At 42.2% G+C, this 19,357-nt stretch overlaps 2 protein-coding genes across 2 annotated transcripts in view; both read right to left on the bottom strand.

Annotated features, from left to right (window-relative positions):
* Positions 1–5,420: 5,420 nt before the first annotated feature.
* Positions 5,421–19,357, bottom strand: part of CNKSR3 (CNKSR family member 3) — a 150,077-nt gene continuing 136,140 nt past the window's right edge. Inside the window, exon 15 of the transcript XR_016233619.1 lies at positions 5,421–18,461. The gene's annotated coding sequence lies outside the window, so the exon portion shown is untranslated. The remainder of the gene's footprint in view (positions 18,462–19,357) is intronic.
* Positions 16,211–16,544, bottom strand: LOC100353786 (histone H4). The gene is given in 2 exon segments (XM_070073371.2): positions 16,211–16,270; positions 16,272–16,544. Coding segments are annotated over 2 exon segments (333 nt in total).

Below are 19,357 nucleotides of genomic sequence, written 5' to 3'. Positions count from 1 at the left end.
CCTTCCACCATGTGAGGACACTTGGAGATGACAACCATCTATTAACCAGAGTACAGATGCTTCCTCATCTGACACCAAATCTGGTGTCTTGACTCTAGACTTCCCGGCCTTCCCAACGGTGAGAAATAAATCCATTGTTTATAAGCCTCTCAATATGTGGTATTTTTATAGCAGCCCAAATGAACTAAGACAAAGAAAAAAGTCAATTAAATCTGTAGAGGAATGAAATGATAAAAGAACATACTGTACATTTTGACCAGGAGCAAAATGAGAGTTCTCTTGGTGACTTACTTGTGTAAACTTCTACTTCTGGTAAGTGCTGCCTCATCTCTCTGTACTTTGATGTGTCCCCTAGTCCCTGCTTCATCTAGCATCAAACAAACTAGAAGATATTAAAAGGACTGAGTGACCTCAATAGCAGGAAATGGTTTCTCACCAGAATTTTAGATGTCATCATCAAAGACCTCTTCAAAGTGCATGTTATTTACAACTATGGGGCAGTACTGGAGCCACTTCAATTCTGTAAGCATAGATCTTTGCAGAAATAGTAAATCCTTAAGGAAGTTGGACTTCCAGTACAAGATGGTGGACTGGGGCCGGCGCCGTGGCTCACTTGGTTAATCCTCCGCCTTGCACAACTGGTATCCCATATGGGCGCCAGATTCTAGTCCCGGTTACTCCTCTTCCAGTCCAGCTCTCTGCTGTGACCCAGGAGTGCAGTGGAGCATGGCCCAAGTTCTTGGGCCCCTGCACCTGCAAGGGAGACCAGGAAGAAGCACCTGGCTCCTGGCTTTGGATCAGCGCAGCACCAGCCGTAGTAGCCATTTGGGGAGAGAACAAACAGAAGGAAGACTTTCTCTCTGTCTCTCTCTCTCACTGCCTATAACTCTACCTATCAAATAATAATTAAAAAAAAAAAAAGATGGTGGGCTGACACAGATTCTTTCTGCTCTCTGGCTCCCATAAAATCTCTATGAATATCATAGAAGTATAATAAGAGACAAGCTCTCCATAACAACAACAACAACAGCAGCAAACTAGAGGAAGAATATCAAAGCTTAGGCAATCTCAGCCGATTTTTGGATACTGACACCTGCTGGCAGTATGATGACAAAGGTGGACAAGAAGACTGTGGTTTTCCTTGAGTAAGAAGGTGCTGTAGTCAGGAAGCTTCCCATCTCTGATCAGAATCCTTGTGAGGATCAGGCCTCAAAGGACAAGAGACACGAAATAAGAATCTAAATAAATGATAGGACTGAAAACACAAGGACTAACTGAAAGTCTGTAAGAATCTAGCCCCCCTCCCACATCCCTCTTTCAAATGTCTCTTTCAGCCCAGTTCTACACAGCAAACACACACAACTCTGCTGGGCAGCCGGGTCACCCCAGCCAAGGGAATAGACTGAGAATGCACCTCTAAAGACATGGAAATCAGGCAGCACACATGGATATGGGCACTCCAGAGTGAAAACTTAGAATTCTGACTTTAAAGGCTCATCCAGCATGTCCCAGGGCAGGACATCACCTCCCTGTCTGGTCACTGTCTTCAGCTGTTTTGTGTTGGTGTAACAAAACACCTAACGTTGCATACTTTATGAAGAAAAGTGGTTATTTGGCTCACTGTGGTGGAAAGCCAAGAGCACAGCTCTGGCAGTCTGCTGGCTTTGACTGAAGGCCTCCTGCAGAAGGCAAGTGCCTGCAGAAGAAGAAGCACAGGGCCAAGAGACGGAAAGCAGGGGTCAGCTTGTTTTATAGCAATCTGCAGAGTTAGACAGTGAGAGAGAGAGAGATGGCCGCTATGGTTGGCACTGCGCCAATTCGAAACCAGGATCCAGGTGCTTCCTCCTGGTCTCCCATGCAGGTGCAGGACCCAAGCACTTGGGCCATCCTCCACTGCACTCCCGGGCCACAGCAGAGAGCTGGCCTGGAAGAGGAGCAGCCGGAACAGAATCCGGCGCCCCAACTGGGACTAGAACCCGGGGTGCTGGCGCCGCAGGCGGAGGATTAGCCTAGTGAGCCACAGCACCAGCCAGCAATCTGCTCTTGAGAGAACCAACCTACTCTCTCAGAGACCGCATCAGTCAGCCCAGGACGGTGGAGCGCCCATGACCTAGTTATCCCTTAACGTCCCCCCACCTCACCACCATGGCACTGGGGACAAAGTCCCAGCATGAGTGTCTTTGGGAACAAACCATACTCAAACAACAGCAGTCCCCATGAAATGATATACGAAACGGGGGAATAGCCTTCTAATGGTATCCTCAGAGAGTGTCGGGAAGACATTGTATCCCTGAAAAAGAGCAGAGTGGGGCCAGCATTGTGATATAGGAGGGTCAATCAAAGATGGCACAAGCATTTGAACCCTGCCACTCATGTGGCAGAGCTGAATGGAGTTCCTGGCTGCTGACTTTGGCCTGAGTGCAGCCAATTGCAGAGTGAACCACAGATGGAAGATCCTTTTTTTGTTGTTGGTTGTTTGTCTCATCCTGTCTCTGTCAATCTGCCTTTCAACTAAATAAAATAAAATACTTTTAAAAAGAACAGTGCACTAACTAAGATAAATAATCTAAGAACAAGAAAGAACTCTTGGATATTACAAATATGACTGCTACATAAAGATTTGAATGGGCAGGTTGAGTGATAAATCCAGGTAAATCCCTCAGGAAATTTTATTAAATTACATCATCAAAGACCTATATAAAGGATTTCCCTGACAGGAAGTCCAAGAATATTTGAGTTTAAAAGTCTCATTGAGTGCCCAGGATGATGATGCTAAATTTTATGAAGTTTCCAAACACTAAAGATAAAGAGAAAAGTCTCTAAGTCTCCCAAATAAAGAATATAAGTCATTTCCACAGAAAGGAGGCCCTGAAGGTAATGTGGGAACGTGGGGTATTAATTTTTTCCAGGTTCTTGTTTCACACAAATACAAGCATTCTAAATGTAGACATGTATAAGGTGTACAAAGTGATACAAAAATTTATTCAATACATGAGAAAGTGAACACACATTCGGAAACAGCCAGAGAATTGCCCAAATGGAGGAGAGGAGGTGGAGGAAGAGAGAGAGGGAAAGACAGAGAGAAAGAGGGAGAGAAACTTGTGTTGCACCTCCAGCCATGGTCTGTGGTAACACTATGGTAACAAAGAGAGCCTTTCCCAATGTCACCCCTTTTTATGAGAGAGGGGTATAGGACAGTGACTCTAAAGGTATGAAGGAATTTTGTAATACTGCACAAATTCCAACGGAGCTTTATTTCTATATTTTCATGATGTGTCCCCTTAGATCCTGGATGAACAAGTGCATCCTGGGAAAGTGGGTAGTTTGATTGGTAATTAGGAGGATAGAATGATATTTGGGTTTTGCAGCAACTTTGAGCTAATGTAGTAACTAGCTACCTAGTTACCCCACACCATTCCCCCCTTAGAGATTTCTGTCCCCTTAATCTTAAGTGAGTGCTGAGAGATATTGATCCATCTTCTGTACTACTTCCTGTTGATCAGGGTCATAGGTATTGCATATCCTGGGTATGGAACTCTCTACCTATCTCATCTAATAGATTCATCTCACAAGCCAGAAGATTTTTATCAGGTTCTGCCAATGATTATAGCATCTGTGTGTTCACCATTGCTTTGAGAAAAATGTCAAACTTAAAGGAATAAATTTGTCCATAAGGATAAGCAAAATTGGAACAAGACAGATTGTGGGTGGGATTCCTCTTAGGAAAGGAACTGATAGAGTTTCCTTGTCCAGCTTATAAAACAATTTAGCCTGGGTATAAAGCTTTGTGATATCTCTTTCAGTGAACATATGACTGTTAGAATAAATGTAACAAATTTAATTGATTTCTACATATGCTCCACCTGTTCAGTCAGTGTATCTTGTAGGGCTAGTCAGTTGTTCACAACTACCTTAGCTAGAGCATCCACAGACTTGAGTACTTGCTGTAAGAGCTAACCTGTAGTATAGGTTAAGTTGCCCAAAGCATAAGACATACAGTTAAAAGTAGATTCATGGGGAATAGCAGAGTTTTATCCTGCCAATAGCAGCTTCCTGAGAGAATCAGGATAGGTAAAAAAAGAAAAAAAAAATAAGCCATAAAATTCAATGGCATCAAGATGACAAAATCAAAGACTTTAGCAATCTTTTTGCTTTTTTTAAGAAGTATTTGAGGTCATCAATTTGCGTACAGTAGTAGGCAGACTTACCCCCTGCATGCACATGAGAAGACTAAAGGGGTAAAAGTTGAATTCCTGACAAATGTCCCCAGTCCTGGAATTATTGCCCTATAATTTAATTGCAATAGGAATGATGCGTAGGATGGGGTTCCTTCTATTTAGACTGTAATCGGTCATAAGGAGAACAATTTCCAAGTTTTTAACAGAAATAGATCTCCTGGGGAAATGAACTGTTCAAAACTTGTGGGATCTGGCACTGGGAGAATTTTGTTACCATACTGCATCAGAGCCTTTTGTACCTGATCTAGATTGATAATTTGTTTTGTCTGATCTTGTGTTCTAATTAAAGAAGATGCCAGAGGTGAGAAAGGGCCTTCCATATAGCATTTCAAATAGACTAAGTTTTAAGGCAGACTTGGGGGCCATTCTCATCCTAAGAAGAGAACTAGGCAATAGCTCAAGCCTTGATTATGAGGTCTTTGGCAAGGTTTAACCAGGAGTTTTTAAAGTTATGATGAGCTTTTTCAACTTTAGCTGATGACTGAGCTTTCCAAGAGGCATGGAAATGATAAGCAATCCCTAGAGCACTGGCTAACTGCTAAATTACTTTAGACACAAAAGAGGGTTCATTGTCATGTTGAAGTGATTTGGGGAGGCCAAAGTGAGGGATTATTTCTTCTAGCAGGGCTTTAGACCCTTGTGCTTTTCCTGTTTGGGTTGGAAAAGCTTCCATCCATCAGTGGAAGAATCAAAAAGACTAGTTGTCATTTGTAATTATCTGCCAAGAGCACCTTAGTGAAGTCTAATGGCCAGTCTCCAGCTGGGCATGGTCCTCTCATTTGTGTAGGAGTGACTGTGGGCAGTGGCCTGATGTGACCACTATGGTTATTTTGTAAACAGAGGTGACAGGACTGAGTTACTTCCCTATAATAATATGCAGTTCTTTTCTTCCAAGTAACCAAGAAACAATTTGCAATAGGGTTTTTCTTCCCAGATGGATAAAGTCATGTATTTCCTTGATAATTTTCCATTTTGAAAAGCCATTGGGAGCATGATTTAAAGTCTATCACCCATTGCCTTCTTTGGCGTAACCTTGTTAGTGAGCCCATTCTATCTAAGGCTGGTTACAGTAAGGATTTTTAGTTACCTCTACATGCTGAGGTATTAGAGTCATTTCTAAATTCTCCTGTGTAGCAGTATTTTTGCTGCTTTATCTTCTAGTTCATTTTCCTTGCTGACATGGCCATCTTTCCTCTGGTGACCCCTGCAGTGACTGACAGCCACTTCCAGAGGTTCCAATACCGCCTAAAGAGAGATAATATCTCCCGTGTTTATTGGGAGAGCTGTTTGAAGTCAGTAGGCTTCTTTCTCTCCAAATTGCTGCATGTTCATGAAACACAAGGAAAACATATTTAGAGCCTTTGTAAATATTAACTTTTGGGCCTCTCCCTGATTACAGGCCAGAGTCAAGGCGATAAATTCAGCCTTTTGAAGTGTTATATGGCAATGCCTGAGCTTCTATTACCTGAATATGATCCACTATGCTTTTCTAATTCCTTCCTTCATGGAACTGCCTTCAATAAACCAATCAACATCTGGATTTGTCAGCTATTCATCTCATAAGTCAGGACTACCATAACACACCTGCTCTATTGTCTCTACACAAGAGTGAGAGGAGTCTTCAGTACCTTTAGATAGCAAGAGAGTAACTGGATCAATGACTTGACATAACTTGAGAGTTACTTTATGTGAGTTTAGGCATCCTCCTGTTAGCCATTGATGTCTATCAATTTCTAGAACTCCTTGCACCCAGTGCAGAGTTTCAACTTTTAGTGGCTGACCTAAAGTCTACTTCATGGTCTCCTCTACCAAGAGTGCTGTAGCAGTAACTGCCCTTAAGCATTCAGGCCATCCTGCAACAACTGGATCTCATTGTTTAGAAAAGTGGGCCATTGGTCATGAAAGTGGACCCAATTTCTGAGTCAGTACATGAGGGCTTCCCCTATTCCTCTGCTACAGAGTGGATGGCTTCTCTAAATTCAGGATTCCTAGTGCCAGAGCACTTTAATCATTTGCAAAGCTTGCTGCTACTCTCCTGTCCAATGAAGTGGGTCTGTGTCAGTTCCCTTTAAAGCCTCATAAAGTTTTGGCTAACAATCCAAATCCCGGCATCCAAATCCTATTTAAAAAAAAAAAAAAAAACTGCTATTCTGAGAAATGTCCTTAGCTGCTTCTTTGTCAGTGGTGGTCATAAAGATAATATAACTTTATTCTACTTAAGTGAACAAGAATGCTTCCCGGAATTAGAATATATTATATAAGGTTTGCCTCTCATTTAGAAATCTGAGTTCTCCTTGGGAAAACTCTATATACCCACTTTTCTAAAAAGTTTAAGACTTGGGTGATATCTTCTTCTGAGTCCTCCTTGGAGGGACTGCAAATGAGAATGTCATCTACGTATTGCAGAATGGCTCCAGTCTTTAATTGGAGCTCAATGAGTTCGTTTTAAAAAGCATTACCAAACAAATGAGGATTATCTCTGAAGCTTTGAGGAAGGACTGTCCAATCGTATTGCTGAGTTATATTTGAGGATGTATCAGTCCATTCAAAGGGAAACAAGTATTGGGATTCTGGGTTTAACAGCATGCAAAAGAAAGCATCTGTTAGGCCTGGAACTGTGTACCATGAAGTGCCTCCAGGTATTTATGTTAATATAGTGTGCTTGGCACAACAGGATAAAATGGAATAACTGCTTCATTAATAGCCCTAAGGTCCTGAACCATCCTATACTCCCCATTTGAATTTGAAACAGGCAGTATGGAGGTATTACAGGGAGATTGGCATGGAACCAGAACTCCACATTTGATAAATTTATCAGTGTTGAAGTTCCTGTCTAACTTCAGGTTTTATGCTGATGCTGATGAGGAAATGTAGTTTATCCTTTAAGAGGACTCTGACAGGCACAGCATATTTCTCCAGTCCAGGTATTCCCTGATCCCAGACTTGAGAGTCTACTCTATCTTTTATTTAAGTAGGAAGATCAACCAGGCTGAGGTCTGCCTCAGTGTTCATTAACATCACAACAGATTACTTAAATTTAAGACCAGCTAACTTGAAGGAAGCACCTAAGGGTGACAGCAAATCTCTTCCAAGCAAAGGAGTTACACACTCAGAGCAAAAACTGATGATAGATATGAATATCCACATTTGACACATTAAAGGCAAAGTAAATCTCTCAGAGTGAAGTTTACCATCAATTCCTGTGATTATACAACGTCTTGAAGATGGGTCATGCATGGAAAGTAATCACAAAGTAGATGGCTCCAGTGTTAGGAAATATACTCTCTTACCTGCAGTATCAATAATCACCTGAGGATCATGACAGGAGTTTTTATTTCCTTGGGAGCTGCCTGAATCCTCAGTCCCCATCAGCCTTTAGACAAGGCCATGAGCAAAGTGCCATGGGCAAACAGAGAGTTAGGATCCCTACTCCAGTGGCCACTTTTCTTGCAATGGGGACATAGACGTGGGAGATCTCTCACTGGGCTGACCCTGAGGTTGTCAAGTCTAGGTTACAGCCATTTTCATCCTATGAACTTGCACCTGGACTACTTCACATGTCAGAATACCTGTTCCTTTTCACTCTATCCTCATTATAAAACATTTAGAATTCTACTTCTACCATTCAACTTAAGGGATCTTGGATGCCTTAGCCAGTTTTTGAAGTTCTAATATCTGGTGCTGACTGATTAATAAAATGAGTACCAAGTAGGACCTGTTCTTCAGGAATGTCAAGGTCTATATTAGTATATTTTAATACTTCTACCAGCCATCCCTGGTACAAGGCTGGAATTTCTCCCTTCCCATGTGTTACCTCTGATCCAATCATAAGTTAGAAGTTGGAAAACAAATTTCCTCAACCCCACCTGTAGGCATGAGACTATATGATCTCATTGCTATAAATCCTCATGTCCCTTCTGATAATTCCAATCAGGTGCAGCTGAACTATGGTCCTTTTACTTTCTATTTTTTGAACTCTTTGTTTACTGGAGCATTAAGCTTTTGACTATAATGCAAATCAAAATTAAGTTATCTAAAGGAAACGATAAAATATTAAGATAAAAATTTCAATTAGTTAAAATTAAATGAAATGAAAATTGAATTTCTTCACTGGCACCAGCCACATTTCAAGTGTTCAACAATTGCTGGTGTCCAGTGGCTGCCGTTTTAGAGGGCACAGATAGGGCAGTTTTGTGAATATAGAAATGCCATCAGACAGCACTGAGCACCAGAGGACTTGGGAGATGGAAAAGTTTGAGGTGCTAACTTACAGCATGGGGAGCCAAGATGCTGCACAAGCAAGAAACAAAAGTGTAAGTGTTTTACTTACAAAGTTTCCCAATATCTTGCAGCAGCACTAATCAGGGAGAGGTAACTATAATGGGAGGAAGGTGGAGATGAGAGAGTTCTCAAGGCATCCCAGCCCTCATCTCTTGCTCCCTGCGGTCAACAGACAATGTCTATGGCTGACAATTAAAACAAGAGAGCAGGAACACAGGATGAAGAAACCACAGTATCTTGGGGACAGGCTTAGTGGAGGGGGTTGCAGCTGGAGGACAGTGCTTTCCCTTCATTCCCAGGCCCAAAGCTCTCCTGGACCCCCAGCTGGTTCATTTTGGCAAATGTTGGTCCATCCATCAAGACTCAGTCCGAGTTTCTTAACGACACAGTCTTCCTCATTCCCCTTTGTTCTGGAGCTCTGAACATGTCCCCAAGTGCACAAGGCTGCATGTTATGATGATCACATTGAAGCAGAGCACACAGCATGCATTCTCAAGGTCATTGTCCTCATGAGGACCCTGTGTTTGGCTTAATGCTCTGAATTAAGTTATTATTAATCATTTATGAGCAAGGGGCCCATATTTTCATTTCTAGCTGGACACAGCAAATTGTGTTGCTGTCCTGTTTCTAAGTCTGGCTCCCTAACTGGACTGCCAGGTCTTCGAGAACAGGGACAGAAAGTTTGTGAGATTCGCATCCTCATGAATCAGTCTAGGGCTCTTGGGAAATGACAATTTGCCTAACTGATATTTAGACATATCTCACTTGTCAGGGTTATAATTTTATGCTTTACGATCCAAGAACATAAGCCATGTCTCCAAAAAGCTATGATTTGTAGGAGTCACTTTAACAGCGCTCATAAAACATCTCAGACTCTTTCTCTGATGCTTGAAATGCCATAATTACTGTTTTAGTCCTTTCTTCTCAAGGCATTTCCTTTTCTTGCATTGCCAATGCCTCTGGGAGAGCTAGTTTTTAAGCTTCACTGGAATCTTAACGAATATGATTTTTTCAGATCCCTTCGGCTCAGATAGAATCAACCCCATACCAAAGCAGGCAAATCGTTTTAAGTTCACACTTCAAACTCCTCACACACGGGGACTGTGCTGGAAAGACGCATGCCCAAACACCTCTAACAGCTCATTGAGCCTCAGACATTGCAAATCAGTGAGGTGGATATTTTCATTGTCAGATACGAAAATGAATACTCAAGCTTTTCTGAAAAAATATGTTATCTGTAACATATATAATATCACCTCTATTATATGCCTGAGACATTTTTTTCACCTTTTGCATTAATCAGACATAAAAATCTTTGGAAAGGGACTTTGATATAGCAGTTAAGTTTTTCTTGGGATACCCACATCCCATATCAGCATGCCTGAGTTCAAGTCCTGGCTCTACTTCTGATTCCAGCTTTCTGGGAGACAGCACATCATGGCTTAAGTACTTGGGTCCCTGCCACCCACGTGAGACAGTGCACCGAGTTCTTGGCTCCTTGCTAGGGCCTGACCCAGCCCCAGCTGTTGCAGGCATTTAGGGAATGAAATAGCACATGGAAGATCTCTGTCTCTCTGTCTCTGCCTTTCAAATAAAAATAAATAAATAAATAAATAAGGAATTCCTTTGTAACAAAGAATTATCCTATATTTCATATAATTTCTGATTATTGCCATACATTCATACATATGAATAGTATGTAAGGTTTAGCTTCCTGAGTCTGGAAATAGTATCTTTCACATGGTCTTATGATAGATTGTTCCAGGAATGTCACTGTTACGAATTTAAAGATGTCCTATAAATTTGCTTTGGTTAGAAAGCTACAAAGAACTGGTTACTGTCTCTAGAAATCACATTAGTACTGCAGCTCTGCTCCTGCCTTATATCAGTCTTCATTAGCAGTTCTAATATTCCCTGTGAATATGGATATGACTAGTTCTATAATCTATCTGTATGGTTAGCTAGGTGTCACTTCATATGCCAAATATTTTTGGAATTATCAGTAATATTTAGTTGAATATTAACTTAGTTGCCTAAATTCAAAATGTATTTATTAAAAGTGGGGGAGTCTATTTATTTGTTTTTCTAGAGTGGTCAAGACTGGGCATTTATATTTTAAATTCATATTATTTTATTATAGTTATGTTTATTTCTCCCTTATATTTCATGTAGCCCATTAATAGGAAATGGGGTGCTTACATTGTGCCAAACATATACCAAGAACTCTATGTGTAACTCACTTGTTCTTCACTGTAACACCTTGAGATGGTTGCTATTATTACCCATTTCAGAGATGAAGAAACAAAAGCCCAGATAGGTTAAGTCCATTGCCCAAGGCCCCAAGGCTGGCAAATATCAGAGCCTGATTCAAAACTGGGCTACCTGGGCTCAGGTCTCATGCAATCACCCAAAAGACTGTGCCACATTAACATGGTTGTCAGTGTGAGAGTAAATTTGTGTGTATGCAGTTTATGTTATTTACAAATCACTCTTTAAAACAATAAAGAGAGCATTCCAACATATATTTTATCATGCAAATGAAAACATTGAGTCTGATAAGGGTGAGACTCATTGGTATCGCTGAGAATTGAGGCTAACAGGAGTGAAGGAGCAAGTAATGAGGAGAACATAAAGGACAGCTGAGGATAGACTGAGCCCATCTCATATGTCAAGCTGAGTGTGAAGGCGAGGTGATTAGAAGGATATCAGCCTCCTTGAACAAAGAGCGTTCTGAACTTTCGCAACATCCTATTATTTTTTCATGTAGAAATTTTGTTAGAGGAAGCAAGATTCTCAAACACAAGGTTCTTCTTTTTTTAACTCCAAACCTCTGATATAATGCATGACATATTAAAGCCAAGCAATGTTGATTGAATTGTTTTCCAAAAGTAGTGGAAATAAAAATGTTTAGTTTTCTTCTTCTTTCTCTATGCCCTGTGCCTCAGATACCCATTGGATTAGGAAAATCAGCAGTTCCATTGTGGTACTGTTGGAGTCTTCCTTTTAAGCAAGGATCCCCTATTAGTCTCACTCAGCAGATGAACTTAGCAGCTTAATATACCTCCATTCCTAAAAATTCCAAAGTTCAAAATAGACATTCTTTGTTTTCAGCAAGTGAGCAATATTAGCCCATATTATTTCTTAACAGATGCCTAGTGGCTATTAAATCCCAGGGAACTTACAATCCTATTGGTTAAGAATATTGTTTTGCCCTATATGAACCAAGCCTTATTTTTTAATGGTGGGAAGACCACCCTCTAGTCAGGATGCCACATCTGGACTGTTTTTGCCTCTCTCTGTCTTGCCTTGGTCTTGGGGACAGGACTGAGCTGAGGTTCAGTAGACAAGGCCATGGCCAACCAAGAATGTGAATTCCAACTCAGGTTGCACTAGTTAATGAGGCAGGCCCTTGGCAGGTAGGGGTTCTCACCTCTCACTCATAAAGACAAACCTGAAATACCCTTCTGATCACATGTGCTGAGCAGTCTCTCCCCAGCTCCTGTGTCTCCTTTTCTGATCATGCCATTATAAATTGGTTCCCCAGGCAAACATCCAGTGAGCTTGGGTTTAAACCTGGCCTAGGAGGAGGATCAGCTACCTTGCATATTCCAGACTGTGAGCGCCATCAGCAGGTGCTCTGGGAACCTGTAAAGATGAGTCATGGTGGCCAGCACCGTGGCTCACTAGGCTAATCCTCCGCCTAGCGGTGCCGGCACACCGGGTTCTAGTCCCGGTTGGGGCGCCGGATTCTGTCCCAGTTGCCCCTCTTCCAGGCCAGCTCTCTGCTGTGGCCAGGGAGTGCAGTGGAGGATGGCCCAGGTGCTTGGGCCCTGCACCCCATGGGAGACCAGGAAAAGCACCTGGCTCCTGGCTCCTGCCATCAGATTAGCGTGGTGCGCTGGCCGCAGCGTGCCGGCCGCGGCGTGCCGGCCGCGGCGGCCATTGGAGGGTGAACCAACGGCAAAGGAAGACCTTTCTCTCTGTCTCTCTCTCTCTCTCACTGTCCACTCTGCCTGTCCAAAAAAAAAAAAATGAGTCATGGTGGAGGCAAGTTAAGAAGAGAATCACACAAAGTGGATGATCAAAGAATTGGCAACACAGGTAATGGGGTAGGTAGTAGAAATATTGTTAAATCTCCACGTCAATGATATTCTCAATGTAAATTATTTGTTGAATATTCAAGATGTCATCAGCATCTAGAGTTAAACAAAAAGTTAGAAGTGTTGAAGACTAAAGAGTCAACTAAAAAGTAAGAGTTTTCCAGAGCTCTTCTACTTCTACAGATCTAATAATTCACCATTTTGTCAAGTGAAGTACTTCTGTGGTTGTAATCTGCCTACACTGTAAATTGCTAGGAGCCAGGTTCAGCATATTGTTCACTGAAATGTCTAACAATGTTTAGCACATAGATACTCCATAAATATTGTTGGAAAAGTGAAGGAAAGATAGAAGAAGTGAATAAATAAATAATGTAAGTTGGAATATGTTAGTTTCCTAATGCTCTTGTAACAAGTTACCATGAACTTGGTAGTATAAAGCATTGTAGATTTATTATCTTATCTTATCTTTTGGGGGTCATTGTCCAAAAATGAGTTGTCAGGGCAGTTCTCCTTCCGAGGGCAATAGGATACAATTCACTTCTTTGTTTTCCCAGTTCCTACAGGCTGTCTGCATTCTTCGATGCATTGCCCTGTATCCTTCCGAATCCTGCTCCCCTTTCCATGTTCTCTCCCTCTCTTCCATTGACACATCACCTGTTCTGACTATGATATTCCTGCCATTTTCTAATAAAGACTGTGGTTATATCAGACCCACTGGGATAATTCAGAATAATCTCCTCCACCCTTGATTTAATCATATCTGCACTGTAGTCACAGGTTCTGGGGATAGAAGGTGGACATTGTTGGGAAGACCGATACCAAGCCTACCAACAGTCTACTGGATAAACTCTCCCCATCATCTAATGCTGTTATTTGTAATACATACCTGCTTGTACATTCCGTAAATTGGTGGATCTCATCACGTCCCAGAAAGAGAAGATAATGTCCTTCAATGCCACAGCTCAGTCAGTTATATCAACAGAGGCACAGCAGAGGAGCGCCAGATTTTTCCAGATTACTTACAACCCTCACAAATAAATCACCAAGCTTTATCACCTTAATCTTCTCATATTCCTCAAATATCTCTCCTTCCAATTCTGTCACCTCATTCCACCTTTGGGACTCATTTTCAGCAGAATTGAAACATCTTTCCAGGTAGTCTCCCCACCTCAAGTGACTCTCCCACCCCATTTACTATCATTGTGTATGACCTCCCTGACATGGAAATGTTATCACCGTGCTTCAGAAAACACCGGCCAAAACATCTGTCAAACAGAATTCTTGATCATAGATGTGAATTTAAAAAAATACCCTAGCAACTACTACATCAAGGGACTACTGGACTGGATTTCACCTTTGATTGGATTTCTGCTTCTTGTGCTAGTTTTCCAAGAAAACCTATTCCTCTGGTAGATTAATCATGCATGTTACCCGAGGGATTCTTGCAGTAATAGATCTCTAAGACTCAGAAGGTAAATCTCAGGTGCCCTAGTGCTCCTCCTCAGCCTGGGCTCACCTGATCACTTCCTCCAAGTGAAAAATGTCATCGGAGCAAACAAGCTCATGGGTGCAACTGCTTCTTTCATTCTTTGGTGTGTTACAGACTCTGATGTAAGAAGCAGCCTGGGGGCTAGCTCCCCGAGATGCATTCGCCCAACTGGAGCTGAGATCTAGAACAATAATTAGCAAGATTTTTATATCAAACCAAGAAAAAATAACTAAAAGTACTTGTGAGCGTCACCATAGAAATGATTGTTTATTCTCCTTTCCATTTCCAACTTTATAAAACACCTTAGTACCTTGTTTATCTGACAATAAAGGGGATGTAAAAGCCTGGAAAGTAATGTTTCAAGGTAACTCAAGATTTATATCTTCGAGAACTATAATGTACTCTTAAAATTCAACCATATATAAAGGTATGCATATATGCCCCCTGTAATAAAAGAACAAAGTGGAGTGCTTGTTTTGGTGCAACTGAGGAAGGACTGATTCATGCTGCATCATGGTATAAATTCACCACAGGCCAGGGTCAAGTTTACCCTTGCAGGCACAGAAACTCTATTTTGTTCTCTGTCTTGGAGTTGCCTTAACAAAGGGATGTTAACTTCTCCTAAACAACTCACAGAAAACAATGTATGTAAGTGAGATAAGAAACAAGAAACATCCTATATTGACATCAGTGAGACTGTTATTATTTGTGCCCACATCGGTGGTTAGGGTCAGAGTCAAAGGAAAGAGGAGAGACAGAGATGTCTCGGACAGAGAGAAGGAAAGAGCTGGGTTCCTTAATTTTTTCTGATGACTTTTCTGCTCCTATCACAATTCATGCAGTTCAGCAATATGATTCCTTTTTTCAGGAAATCTACATGAGTTGCTGTGCCATGCAAAACAATGCACTAAAAATGCTTTTACGCCCATGAGGTGGGGGCTGGTACTGTGGTTCAGTAGGCTGAGCCTCCACCTGCCAGCAACCCATATGGGCGCCAGTTCTGTCCTGGCTGCTCCTCTTCCAATCCATTCTCTGCTTATGTCCTGGGAAAGCAGTAGAAGATGGCCCAAGTACTTGGGTCCCTGCACCCACGTGGGAGACCTGGAAGAAGCTCCTGGTTCCTGGCTTCAGATCAGCCCAGCTCTAGCCATTACAACCATCCAGGGAGTGAACCAGCAGATGGAGGACCTTTCTCTCTGTCTCTCCCTCTCTCTGTCTGTAACTCTGCCTCTCAAATAAATAAATAAAATCTTTAAAAAAAATAACTATGAGGTCATTATGGATTGAGGTTTGATTTGGTGTTTTTCATTTTTGTTTTTTCAATTTGAGGACTTTTGTTTATTGTTCAAATTTTTGCTGTTTCTAGTTTTATTATAAAATGTTAAAAAAAAAAAAAAAAAGTACCTTGGGGCCAGCGCCATGGCTCACTTGGTTAATCCTCTGCCTGTGGTGTCGACATCCCATATCGGTGCCAGGTTCTTGTCCCGGTTGCTCCTCTTCCAGTCCAGCTCTCTGCTGTGGCCCAGGAAGGCAGTGGAGGATGGCCCAAGTGCTTGGGCCCTGCACCCACATGGGAGACCAGGAAGAAGCACCTGGCTCCTGGCTTCGGATCGGTGCAGCACCGGCCGTAGAGGCCATTTGGGGAGTGAACCAACGGAAGGAAGACTTTTCTTTCTCTCTCTCTCTCTCTCTCACTGTCTACCTGTCAAATAAAAAAAAAAATGTACCTTGGATAGTTTATGGTTTGCAAAATAGACGTGCATGTTCGTATTGTCCAAGAATCTTTTTTTAAATATTCAATAAGCACTTTTTGAAAAGGTGAATTTTTTGTGTTTTATGTAATTTTTACCTATTAATTGAATCTTTCAAATTATGTTACTGGCTTTTAACTAAATCCTTTTTTTATTTTGCCTACTAGACTTGTCCGAAGACTGAAGGAAGCATGTTAAATTCTATGACATATGGGTATTTATCAGTTTCTCCTTGTATTTCACATAGGAGCTGCTTCATATGTTTTGTGTTGTTGTTGTTGGTTTCTTTTTTTTTTTTTTTTTTGGCCCTGAGAAGGGCCTTTGGGTGGGGGTCTGGGGCGCGGGGGCAGCTCAGCCGCCGAAGCCGTAGAGCGTGGGTCCCTGGTGCTTGAGCGCGTAAATCACGTCCGTCCATGGCCATGACCGTCTTGCGCTTGGCGTGCTCCGTGTAGGTGACGGCGTCGCGGATGACATTCTCCAGGAAGACCTTGAGCAAGCCGCGGGTCTCCTCGCATTCTCCAGGAAGACCTTGAGCAAGCCCCGAGATGCGCTTGACGCCGCCGCTCCGGGCCAGGCGGTGGATGGCGGGCTTGGTGATGCCCTGGATGTTGTCGCACAGCACCTTGCGGTGGCGCTTGGCGCCGCCCTTGCCCAGGCCCTTCCCGCCCTTGCCACGCCCAGACATTCTTGGGTTTCAGTCAGCCCATATGCTTTAAAAGTATATACTTGGGCGCTGGTATGGCGTAGTCAGTTAAGTTGCTGCCTGTGACACTGGCATCCCATATGGGCTCTGGGTCATGTCCTGGCTGATCCACTTGTGATCTAGCTCCCTGCTAATATGCCTGGAAAAGCAGCTGAAGATGGCTCAGGTGCTTGGATCCCTGAACCTACATGGGAGACCTGGAAGAAGCTCCTGGCTCCTGACTTGAGCCCAGCCCAACCCCGGCCATTGTGGCCATTTGGGGAGTGAACCAGCAGATGGAAGATCTTTCTCTCTCTGTAACTCTGCCTTTCAAATAATTAAATAAATTCTTTGTTAACAAATGTTTACACTTGGGTTCATAAAAGTTATTCACTATTGAATCTCCAATGCAGATTTTACCTTTTGTCTAAAATGACACTATGCATTAATGTTTTTGCCTTAAAATTAACCTTACCTGAAATTAATATACCCAATTCATTTTTTTCTTTTAGTTTGCATGGCTAATCTTTGACCATCTTTTTTTCTTAACACCTCTAAGTAAATTTGTTTTAGATATATTTCTTGTATGTATTACATAGTTAGATACTTTACAGAAACACACTTTGAGACTTGTATGTACTCTTCTTAAGTTTGTTATTACCTCTGTGTTTACTTTTCTGTCTTTTTGGTTTATGCTTTCTGCTCTTTTGGATTCTACTGAAGCCCCTGGTTCGAGGGTTGGAGTGGGCAACAAGGTCTTGGTCAGTTAGTAGTTCCCTGATATCTCAGGGAGCCCCTCTGCCTGGATTCCACGAGAGTACAGGAGCTCCCTCAGGAAGAAAGCTCTTTCCTGAGGAACTTAGACTCGCTAAGTGTGACATTAGAGCACTGTGGCTGCCTTGCTGGTCTCACAATGAAGCCAACACAACAGAATCAAAATAGTTGAGAAGCAGAAAAAAGACCGGGAGGCTGGAAGGACTGCACCCCCTTGTAAGCAGCACAGAAAACATTCAGGACTTACAGTCATTCAGCTCTCAAGTTCGTTGTGAGCAATGTTTACAGTGACATTTCACTTGCAAAGGCTCCTCCGTCCTTAGCATCAGCATCCTTGCTATGGAACAACCGAACCCTGTTTCCCTACTGGTCTGACTATTGCTCAAATCCCTGCATTTTAAGGAGAAAAAAATCAGCCCCATGGTAAAGCTCATTACTTATAAAACAGACCCCAAAACATCACCCCTGAACACAAGGACCAACTTCTGTTCCCATCAAAGGGCAAATGAGCAGCATCCCAGACTTGTGGAGTCAACAGCAGATGGCCCTGCGGCAGACCACGCAAGGCATCTCAGTGTGGAATTCACAGGACGTCCTGATGCTCATAGAAGTTTACAAAGAGGCCATCAGAGACACTGAAAGAGATGCTCATTATGAAGACTGAGTCCAAACAGAGATGATACAAGACTGGCAGCAAAGTGCAGTTAGGGACAAACTAACTTAAATTTACGTGTGGAATATAAGATCTATAAATTTTACTACCATTTTTTAAATTAAGAATATAGGAATAAAAATACTTTAGAGATAATTTTTTATCCTGGGAAGGAAATTTTGGGGAGAAATTGTGTAAGAGATTAATATATATTATTATAATGTATCACTATTGATAGCTTTTTGTAAGTAAACATAAAAATTTTTTTAAAGATTTATTTATTTGAAACTCAGAGTTACACAGAGAGAGAAGGAGAGGCAGAGAGAGAGAGAGAGGTCTTCCATCCGCTGGTTCTCTCCCTAATTGGCCACAACAGCCAGAGCTGCGCCGATCCAAAGCCAAGAGCCAGGAGCTTCTTCCAGGTCTCCCACACAGGTGCAGGGGCCCAAGGAGTTGGGCCATCTTCAACTGCTTTCACAGGCCATAGCAAAGAGCTGGATCAGAAGTGGAGCAGCCAGGACTCGGAACTGACAAGCATATGGGATGCCGGCACTGCAGGCAGCAGCTTTACCGGCTACCCCACAGTGCCAGCCCCAAACATAAAATTTTATATTAAGATGACACTATCGTATGATGAAGTCAAGCATTCGACACTTTGCATAGTTCCAATATTAATGCATTTCAATTAGAAGTCTCCCCAATATCATGATGCAAATTGCAGTTATCATGGTATATTAACTGACCAATTGCCAGAAGAACACACTTTGCTGCTAGCTCTTCAGTCCACAGAGTCCACATGAGTATCAGAGCCACACCATGACTGGTGATCAATCACAGTGCTTCTTCCATAGTCTACTGGTGATTGGTCACTGTGCATCTGTGATTCCACTCACACACTGAGCACAAAGAGTGAAGGACAAAAATAGACCATCAAAAGAGAGAATAAAAATGAAACTTAAAAGAGGGGGTTGGCTGGTAAAAATGGAAGTACAGCACAGAAACCCAAGATAGTAAGACTAGAAGTAACTTTCCAATCACACATTAATGAAGTGACAGAAGAAATAGTTTACCATGGGTATGTGGACACCACTGCTGTTCAAGAGACCAGATATGCAGCCAGAGGAGCCCACTAAAGGTGAACTTGGCCACAGAAGTGAATGAACTGAAAATATATGGAGTTCCAGGCTCCTGGCTGAAGCCTGGCCCAACCCTGGCCATTATGTCCATTTGAAGAGTGACCCAATGGATGCAGACCTCTCTCTGGGTGTCTCTGTGTATCTATCTCTTTCTGTAGCTCTGCCTTTCAAATAAATCTTTATTTAAAAGAAATAAAATGCTTTAATTCTCAATCTGCCTAACATTTACAGTGTACAGTTCTAGTGAATATCAG

Source organism: Oryctolagus cuniculus, chromosome 5 (assembly GCF_051225735.1).
Source record: "Oryctolagus cuniculus isolate XC-2025 breed Fujian yellow rabbit chromosome 5, ASM5122573v1, whole genome shotgun sequence".
Lineage (NCBI taxonomy): Eukaryota > Metazoa > Chordata > Mammalia > Lagomorpha > Leporidae > Oryctolagus > Oryctolagus cuniculus.
The sequence above is the reverse complement of the archived record's forward strand: the minus strand, read 5'-3'. Positions and strand labels throughout refer to the sequence as shown.